General features: G+C 32.5%; 1 protein-coding gene across 1 annotated transcript; it reads right to left on the bottom strand.

Annotated features, from left to right (window-relative positions):
* Positions 1 to 8,420: 8,420 nt before the first annotated feature.
* On the bottom strand, positions 8,421 to 8,799 carry LOC106297686. Its single transcript, XM_013733885.1, has one exon. It carries the CDS (start codon positions 8,781 to 8,783, stop codon positions 8,592 to 8,594), a length of 192 nt encoding a protein of 63 aa, XP_013589339.1. The 5' UTR covers positions 8,784 to 8,799; the 3' UTR covers positions 8,421 to 8,591.
* Positions 8,800 to 10,757: the final 1,958 nt, after the last annotated feature.

Below are 10,757 nucleotides of genomic sequence, written 5' to 3'. Positions count from 1 at the left end.
TAATAAATATTTATATTAAAATATACTATATATATATGTCCATGTCATTAAAATTTAGTTATATACCATATAAAATAAATAAAATGATTGTTTTGATTTATTTACCAAAAAATATCGTAAATAAACAAGATGTATTATTTTGATTTATGTCTTTACTCTAATTTAATTATATACATAATACGTAAATAAATACAAATAAATAATAATAGATAAAATTTAGTTTTATATATAACATTCATCATGCGATCTTAAGCTAATTAGGTATATATATTATCAACCATTTGCAACCATATTTAAATAAGTAATATTGCTCAAAACACTGTTAGACACACGTATGTAAAGATAATATAATGATATCTTTAGCACAAAGGAAAGACACGAAAGGAGTCTGCCCATGTAATTCGTGGAGGGTTCCTAAAATGATAAATCTGCGCATTCTTTTTTAGAAATACGTTCAAAACACGACAACATTATTTTGTTACTTTTGTGTTGCGAGAAGATTCATGAAACTATGGGTAAGTTGCGCTAGTTTTGCTTTTTATTATTTCTATATCTGACATTTTGTCCATCCCCTAGTAAATTAAAACAATTATATGAAATTAAAAAAAAATCCGTTTAGGTTTCGCTGTCGTAATCTCAATCCTTGATCATCAGTTTAACATAATACTCAGGACAAGACAAGATGTATTATGCGCATTAAATGATGAAATCATGTTCACGCCAATGGTGTAGCTCCTGAATGACACAAATACGTCGGCACCAATCGAGATAACTAAGAATGTATGCTAGCCATGCCTGTTCAATTTTCTTTTTGAAACAACTATTCAAATATTTTGAGTGTTGGGAAGGTTTAGAACTACAATAAAACTGTTAACTTAGATTTTACCAGTAAATTGTACTTCTGTTTTTCGGACGATTCATACTTTTCTATATATGTATATGAACTTGAAACTTTTATATAGAACCTCTGAATCTACAGCCAAATTTTAGTGATGTTTGCAAACTACGTTCGTTCATACGATATCTATCAACTTTAACACATCTTAAAACATCGAAAACATAAGAACTTCACAATGCGCTCGTTTGTATAATTTTAAAACTAAAGTACGTTATCAACTGATGTAATTATAATTAATGAAAATTGTGAATGTAATATGGTATAATCTATTATGAGTATATATTTACCTGTGGATTAATAAACCTGATAGTAATATTTGTTTGCATACTTTACATGTAGGGGACCAAAGCTATTTGTTGTATTTTCTATGAGCCAAAACTAAATGGCCGGAGAGGACCACATATTTCCTTTACATTTTTGTTTTTCTTATTAAAAATATATGCACTGTTCAGATGTATATAAAAGCCTGATATATATATATATGCAGCCGATATCTTAAGACGACTTAGAACCGACAATTTTTTTTTTTTTTTTTTGGTAAACTAGAACCGACAATTTCACAATTTATTAATGTAAAAGTCACAAGTAACTAATAAATTTGTGTAGAGAAGAAACACACAAAGATTAAGCTGAAAGATAATCAACAATTACAAAAATAGGAAACCAGTAATATGATATTGTATTCACATAAGTTTTAAGGGATTTAGATATATACAACTTTTTCCCTCTATAATTTTCTTGTCCATCTATGTTATGTTATTTAACTATTCTATATTTTTACTGCACTCTCTTCATTTATTTATCAACCACATTCATATTGTTGATCTTGTTGAACAATCACTAATTAATAAGTGCTTCAGCCGCAACTATTAAAGAATGGTAGTTATTCACGTACAATACATATGTATATACATTACCTTCAAAATATTATCCAACTTGGAGCAGTGGAGGAGGCAGCCAAACTGTTTAGGAGGGTCAAATTTATATGTAGCATATTTTACAAGGGTCAATAAACCATTTTTTACATTATTTTCAGAGTTTTTTCTTAAATACAAGTAAAAAAAATTCACATATATAAAATTCACATGGGTCAACTGACCCATATGCCAAAGGGTACTGACTTGGAGGGTAAGTTTGAGAATGTGGAATGGAGGAATACAAACTATTTGAAGCTTTTACGTATAAGAAAATAAAACACAAAACGTTATTTGATATAAATAAAACAAAAAGGGACGGCTAAGTTTGGCGGTTTGGTTGAAAAGGATGGTAGGACAATGGAAACAAAACATTTGCACGCCTCTTTCTTCTCACTCTCTTCTTCTGAGTTCTTTCTTTGCACCAAAGATTCACGTCCCATTTCTTTTATATGTAAAGGCCCCGTTTCAAAGTTGTTATAATCGTTTCAAAGTTGTTATAATCGTTTCAAAGTTGTAATAATGTTATTAATATTTTCTTTTTGAGAAATTTGATAGGATAGTATTTTTTAAGTTTTTGTCACAATAGTATTTGATAAAGAAAATGACCAGAACAAGCTTTTTTAAAAGGTAAAAATGTATTTTTACTCTAGGAGAAATTTCATAGGATAGTTTTTTTAAAGTTTTTGTCACAAAAGTATTCGATGAAGAAAATGACCAGAATAAATTTTATTAAAGGGTAAAAATATAATCTAGACTTATGGTTAACTAATCTAGACTTAGAGTCTAGAGTTGAAGGGTGGGGTTTCGAAGAAAAAGTTTAATTTTAAAAAATAAAAAAAATAAATATTAAAAATTTCAAAATAAAAAAAAGTTATTTTGAACCTTTTTAAAGTTATTTTTTGACAAAAACTTAAAAATAGCTATGCAAGAGAATTGCCCTTTATTTTTCCTTGAGTTTTCATAGTTATTAATATGTTATATATAATGTTAGAGATCTGTAACATTAAACCATAGTGACAATGAATTTTACTGCCTTCAAATTACCGACAAAGTTTACTGTTACCATGATCACGCCTTTTCAGCATGAGCAATGAAACATTTTTTTTTTTGAAACTATGAGCAATGAAACATTCGAACAATGTTTATAATAGTTCGAGATGGTTTGATAGTAGTATATAAAATATGGTAAATAGAAAGCAAGGGAAAACTCAATTTTGTTTTGATTTAGTGGTTCGTTTTCGTTTATAAGTGCAAGGTTGAAAAAATCTGTAAAGAAAACTGTATCTACTTTTGACTTTCAAATTATAAATATATGTTAATAAAAATATTATCGGATGTCATTTAGCCACAAAAAAAAAAATCAAACTGATGTTTAATAAAGATAGTCATCGAAAAAAAGATGTTTAATAAAGGAAAAAAGTGAATAAAAAATCAGACAATCCAGCTCCGAATAAATTTGACTTGTTGACTCCTACCTCTCCGTCAACGAGAGCGAATATGGAACATCATTAGTGGACTAAATTCTGAGAACATAAAACTATAATCCATATAAAAAAATATTTAACAATATTTCTGACATATGACAGCAGACAGAGACTTTGAAATGAATAGATAGAGGTTGCGTTTATTAATTCAATAAATCTATCTATCTATATATATATATAAAATTCATTTTCTTTTACTCATGTGCGTGACACATTAGATTCCACATCATCAATTCGGACGACATCGTGATGACATATGTCTATTAAATGAAAAAAATACACACTTACATTAGTTTACTCTTCGTCTTCGTCTCCGTCCCCAGCACAAGAAAATTTTTATGCGTTCTCAGACAACATCAATGAAGTCTCAAGTTTCTGGTTAACTCAAATCAACGTGAAGAATTCCTTTGTTGGTCTTCAATCGCATCGTTTAGCCTTCATTTCTAATCAACCGAAACACTTTGAGTTACATATTCATCGCCTTTATCACTTTCTTAACTCCGTAGACCGACGTGAACACGATCTGACATTAAATGCGACTTAACCCTCTGCAAATCGGTGTATTTGCACTTATAAAAAGGTTAACATTCTTTCTTTGAAAATCATTATCTCAATCCGTGAAAACACCAAATTAATATTTTTTTCTTTGAAATGGCTAACTCATCAATCTTCTTTTTTGATTAGAAGTTCGGCTGCTGCTCCTCCACCGTCCAACTAAGAGGAGATCGAGATGTTGTGAACAGCTTTGTCGGCTTTCATGTCTAAATAAGAAGAGATCGAGACAAAGAAGATGGAGGTTTGGAAAATGATTTAATCTCAGCTTTGTTGTGTAGAAGAAGAAACCGAATGATTGGTGATGTATATTTAACTTTACCATCCTCATAATAATCTTATTTATTCTTCAAATTTTTGTTTCAAGATTTAACAATTAGATCGAACAAAAAAAAACTTTTTTTTTTTGCAATTGATCAAGAGCTTGATCCTGACCAGGTGAAATTTTTAATGTTCTTTTTTGAATCACTTATGTTCATTCAGATGCTGAAATTTGCGTAAAATTGATTTCGCAGGGAATTGCCTTTGTTGACAGTAAAGAAGATATATTTGTTGATGCTCCCGAAGAGTTGAATTTCGACACACCCAGCAAGGAAGCTCTCACTACAGACTACGATGATGACAATAGAAATCAATTTAGTAGATACTTGATTTTTTTTTTAAGTTAATTTGTATTTATTGAAAAATGATCTTTGTTCTGATTTGTTCATTTATGTTCGTTTTCTACCATTCATAGGATAGGGAGAAGGAACTTTCAGTGTTGCAGGAATAGTTTAACCTCTTGGCTGCCGAGAAGAATGAAGATGGGAACACCGTGGAGATACTCAGTCGCTTCTTCGAGTTTCTAGATACTGCCGACGAAGAGAAGGTTCAGCATGAGGATGCAATCAAGGAGCTTCGTGGGATTATCAGTGGGAAGGACGAGTAGGTTGCTCATCTCACCACAAAGATCTCAGAGCTTTCTTTGTCACAGAATGAGGACCAACTTGAAGCTGCAACTCATAGGATTCTGCTTTCTTTTAGTAATGTGTTTGGGCAAAAAGAGCCGCAAGATGGCTCTTCTGTCTCTGAAAAGATTTGCTTATCTGGAGAGTGGAGTTGCTTTTTAAGTGCTAAGTACGCTGAGTTTTATTACGATGCTTCAATCAAATAACACTTAATCTCCTGATATTTATATGAACAAAAATTTACATTGCTCTTTTCAAACAAAGGTAAACTACCTATATATAGATTTGGTTAACAATGAGTTTGACGCTTAATCTTCTAATATCTAAACAAAAAATGTATAACCAAACTTTTAACACAAAAAATATAATTATAATTAAATTAACAAATATAAATGTATTCATGAAACTTAAAACACAGTAAATTCTTATAGTTCAAGATTAAAACAACGACAATACTTGATTTAACGTCGGTGATTTACAAGATTTATCTTGGCTTGCTTCTACTGGCTCATGGTCTTCGACTATGCGGAGTGTGGGGCTCGGAATCTTAGAGGTGATCGTAAAGGGTTATGCTTGGGTTGTTGGTGATGGTGCAAGCACTCGTTTTTGGACGGATAAGTGGTTGGGTAATGAAGCTCTGGTAGATTCTGTGCATGGACATCTTCCAGACGCGCTCATGAATATCAAGGCTAATGAGTTGTGGCAGGCGGATAGGGGATGGAATTTTGATGTTATTGGGCAGTATGTTGATGAGGATAAGAGGCTGGAACTTAGATCAGTGGTTCTCGACACAGTAACAAGAGCTAGGGATAAGTTGGTCTGGGGAGAGACTCGGGATGGTAGTTTCTCAGTTGCATCAGCTTATGCACTGTTAACAAGAGAAAATGTCCTTACACAGGATATGGAACAGTTTTATAACTGTATATGGAGGCTGAAAGTACCACCGGAGAGAATACGCGTTTTCTTGTGGCTGGTTTCTCAGCAAGCTATCATGACAAATGAGGAGAGATTTCGAAGGCATATTGGGGTTTCTAATGTCTGCCAAGTGTGTAGAGGGGGTGTGGAGTCGATAATTCATGTTCTTAGGGATTGTCCAGCTATGCAAGGTATATGGGACCGTATTATACCGAGGGTTAAGAGGCAAAGTTTCTTTCGGCAGTCTCTGTTTGAATGGACTTATGATAACCTTTCGAGCTCGGAGGTTAAAACTGAGACGGGTCCTTGGGTAGTTCTTTTTGCAGTAGCAATTTGGTGGGCTTGGAAGTGGCGGTGTGGGAACGTCTTTGGGATGAAGCGACTGTGTAGGGACCGAGTGCAGTTTGTTAAAGAACAGGCCAAGGAAATCAACATGTGCAGTGCGAAGAAAGAAGCGGTGAGGATAACGAGAGTAGAGAGGTGGATTAAGTGGGAGAAACCGCCAACAGGATGGTTTATGGTGAATACGGATGGGGTTTTGCGTGGGGATCCAGGGCTTGCTACGGGGAGACGCATCCTTTGTCCTTCCTAGTACGATTGTGCTATGGCTTTATCTCTAGGGACTGGATAGTCCGCTTTAAACACGTCTACAGAGAAGCTAATGGTCTTGCAGATGGTTTGGCTACTTATGCTTTTTCTCTACCGTTAGGATTTCATATTTTTTATGTTGTTCCAGTAGAAGTTAGTCTCTTGTTGATTGGGGATGGTTCAGGCCCGCCTAAGTTGAGGCATGTGGTCGAGTAGTACGTTTTTTTTGTTTTGAAATAAATTAAACTTGAGAGGTTTTCCTCCCTTGTATTCACCAAAAAAAAAACAACGACAATACTAAGAATTCGAAAATTTTTAGTTATATAATTAAAATTTGGTATACACAACATAATCATACTCACGCCCACATGGATGAAACAAATAATAACAATATTATTTTTTGATGAATTTTTGATAGCACCTCTTTTGTGGTATGCCACAAAATATTAACACAAAAGAAAATTAACAGAAAATTATAGTCCTTCTATTTCAAAATACATGAAGTTTTAAGATTGTGCACAACTATTAAGAAACTTGTTTTTTATCTTAAAAATATCATTAAAATATAATTTAAAAGTTATTCAACCAATCACAAAACAGACTACAAAATATCATTGGTTACACAGTTTTTGATAAATTGAAAAAGTGCATTGATATATGAAAACATTATCTATTTTGAAACATTAAAAACTTTCTAAAACATCATCTATTTAGAAAGAGATGGAGTATCTTTTAAACAAACCGATCCATCAAAGTATATTTGTGGTTTTCACTTGAGATGGTGAAAAAGTCAATAAATAAATAAATATGAGTGGACTTTTAAATTGGGTCCACACTATGGCAGTAGCAGGCTGAGAGAGAATTGGTCCCACAACGCCCATGATCCCAAAATTTCCAAAGAAAATGGAGACAATATCTGTGTTTATCCGAAAGCCAACCTCACGCTTTGGATTATCTTCATTCGTATTTTTTCTATTTATGATATTTGTCTTTTTATTTTTTATTGAAAAAGATAATTACTTATAAGAAAATATGAAATGGTAAAAAGATGAAGAAAATGCAATGCTCGAAGCAAAAGAAGATAATATCAGTTAAATGATGTCTTTGTAAGAGGAAAAAAACAAATGAAAAGAGGAATAAAATTTTCATTTAAAACGAAAAAGAAGAAGATCGTATCAATTTAAACGAAAAGCCATTACACATCATAGTAGATTTTTTATACTATTTGTATGACATAAAGCACAAATTGATGAGGCAAGACAATAAACTTAAAAAGTATTGGTGCAGTTTTGTTGCCAAATATTCTAACTGAAAAGACCTAAAATACTTCTAATAGATATAGACTCATGAGAGTATTAAGCCATCGACATCTTGTTGAACTAACGATCTTAGTTTAATAAAATGAATACACAATTAGTAAGGAAAAAATTGTTCGAAGTTTGAAGATTGATCACTGCCGTAGGTCTAGAGTTCTTTACTAGGCTTAAGTTTGGGTCTGACTGATTAGTGTATTTGTGTGCTTAACCATTGGACTTTGGAAGTATACGATCTATGTTTTGATATCCACACATACATTATTTACATGCAAGGCCATAAGCAACTAGGAGATAGTGATACTGAATCTGTTATGATTAGTTTGTTTGTAGTAGTCAAAACACGGTTAATGCTCTCACAACATCAAAAGAGCTTCTCAGACTCAACAAGAAGACCGCTCATCTTCTAGCATGTCCCTCGTCTCTGATTTGCTTTGCATTCTGAGCTTGAAAGAGCCACGAACAGGAACCGGAAAGCAATGACATTAGCTACGTGATGAAGCCTTTTGCTGAAGAGAAAGCGGCGTGGAATAGCTGGACAAGGTTAGAGAGCTTGAACAAGAAACTGGGCAACAGTGGGAGAACGTCAACGCCAAGGTAAAACCTTTCTTCATAAAGAGGAAGATGTAAGGAGGTTGAGCCTAAAGGTTATCTAAATGAAACACAACACAAGCTCATAAACCAAACAATGCTTCTTCAAAAGACCATCTCATCTCGTGTCCGAGACTAAGTAACTTCCAGATTGGTACTAATGATCTACATACATTGTCTAAGTTCACTCGTTTTCTCAAGATTGATTCTTCATATGTAAGTAAAAAAAGCTTGAAACTTTTAACAATGTACGAGCTTTTCGATATTTAACATAAACGCACGAATTGTCATTAAACTGGAGATTCAGATCGCTTAACCCTTAACGAACCCTTCACTTCAAAATCTAAAATTACAGTGAGAATCAGCACCAAAGGGATTCCTTAGCTCTAATCGTCGAGCCATTTCCTGATTCGATCTTTAACGAACTGGTTCCGAGCCTTGACGCGAGCTTGCTGCGGTCCTATATTTTCGAGTGATAGATACGCTCCGGCTGCGAAGAGAGAAACACCCGCCGCGAAAAACCCAACAGACACCATCATCTGCCGCCGTGTCGGCGGATACGACATAAAGAACACCATCGCTTCCTTCCTTTCTACCGCCGTCTCTTGCAGAACATCTGTCTAATAATGAACTGTGTTAACTGGTATGGGCCGGGCTTCTTGTTTTGGGCTTTACTATGATAGTCCAGTTTCTAAACAGTCTATTAATATTTCACTCAGTCCCTAATTTAGATCGTTTAATTTTTGCTAACACGGGACCCGATTGTAGATCGTTGATACATTAATTAAGGGCCTATGAGTAGTATACTCACGATTTTCACTCGTTGTGTTATTCAACATGTTTACATATCGGTTTTTAAAAACGAAAATCTAAAAAATTTACGCTCTTTCAGATTAATCCACGAATAAATTCTCTTTCTGTTTATTCAAATAGATCGTAAGGCAATAAACTTTTATCCATGTGGGTACAGATGAAATGTAATGGAGAATCTTTGAAATCAGCTTGCTTACCAACTCAAATATCACCTACAATCAGGTTTGTGTAAGGGATCTAGTTGGAGATGGTCTAAACTGTTATTTTGCCGGATTCAAAGTTGTAATAGATACCGGATTTCCGGTTCGGAACGGTTTTATATATTTTACTAATATTAAAAAAAAAGTATCTCACATGCGCTTAGACCAGTGTAGCGTGTGATAATATATGTCGTTTTGGTCGTTTAATATTTTCAACTTTTTGGTTTTAAGAGCATACTAGAGAGGGCGGGTATATTATTTGTATATATTATTTAAAATTAAATTTATATATTTATTTCTTTCCTTGTAATATATATGTATTTTTGTAATCATACTTGTGTTTTTATCAACAAACGTATTTGCGTAATTTAAAAAAATGATTAGTAAAGTATTTGTATAATTGTATTGAATTTATTATATTGTTAAATTATACATTTGTGTCATAGCCTTTAACACGTCAATATGGTACTTTATTTTCAAACTGTTATTTTGTTAAAAAATAACAAAATATTGTTACAGTTTTGTTTAGTAAAAAAATAGTAATTAAACAGATAGATTAAATAAATAAAATAAAAATAAAAATTAAACATGATTTAATTTCGCATATAATTATAATTACATTATTATTACACATAATAATTTGTATACCAATTATAAATGAATTATGTAAATCAAAGTCCATGGCCCAATTTTAATAGATTTTGTAAATTAAATGTTTATGGCCCAAATATATTGATGCAGTTAGGTGAGAACTGATGTGGTGGTTATTAGGTTAACTGATGCGGTGGTTATCGTATAAAGTTTGTATTTTTCTTATATACAGTTATCATATCAAAAGGTAGGTATCATGGAAAATATTTATTGGACTCAACTAACAACAATAGGTCACACTTGTGTTTTAATAGAATAGATGCACCAAAAATATAATATGTATTTCATCACTTAAAAAAAATAGTATTTTACTGAGTGAATATATCAAATTACTGAGACATCCATTTGAAATATTTTTGGATGGATATCGCAATGGTTTGAAATAATTTTTATTAAAATATTAATTTTATTTTTAAGTGATGGGATATTTTTTGATTAAAGTACTTTAAATTCTCAAATTTTCTAATTCTTTTTCTCATAGATCACTACAGTTAATTGTTTCTAAATACACTTTTAAAAATTGCCATTTTGTGTTTGAACGGAGATATTTTTGTTGTAAAAATCCCAAAAAATCAATCGGAAAAGCCAATCGTAAAATAAGGTATGTTACTATCTTGCCAACTCCATCACATCTTTTGACTTTTGAAATACGTAGGAGATTGTTATTTATACCACATGAGACAGAGCCGTTGTTATCGTTTATATCTTTTTGATCCTCGTTCTCGTATTTTACACGCATCATCGTTATGACAACCTTAGCGAATTATCTTAGTCTTAGATCAACTACTCACTCTCTCAGTCGCATATGGCCGGCCGATAAAATATTGTTGACATGATCGCTGGACAAATAGATGAATATTCGAACGTTTGTCAAAGTTATAACTCGGA

The sequence above is a fragment of the Brassica oleracea genome, chromosome C1 (assembly GCF_000695525.1).
Source record: "Brassica oleracea var. oleracea cultivar TO1000 chromosome C1, BOL, whole genome shotgun sequence".
Lineage (NCBI taxonomy): Eukaryota > Viridiplantae > Streptophyta > Magnoliopsida > Brassicales > Brassicaceae > Brassica > Brassica oleracea.
The sequence above is the reverse complement of the archived record's forward strand: the minus strand, read 5'-3'. Positions and strand labels throughout refer to the sequence as shown.

Coding starts and splice junctions, on each gene's coding strand:
- LOC106297686 (XM_013733885.1), bottom strand. CDS start 8,783: ATGGTGTTCTTTATGTCGTATCCGCCGACACGGCGGCAGATGATGGTG.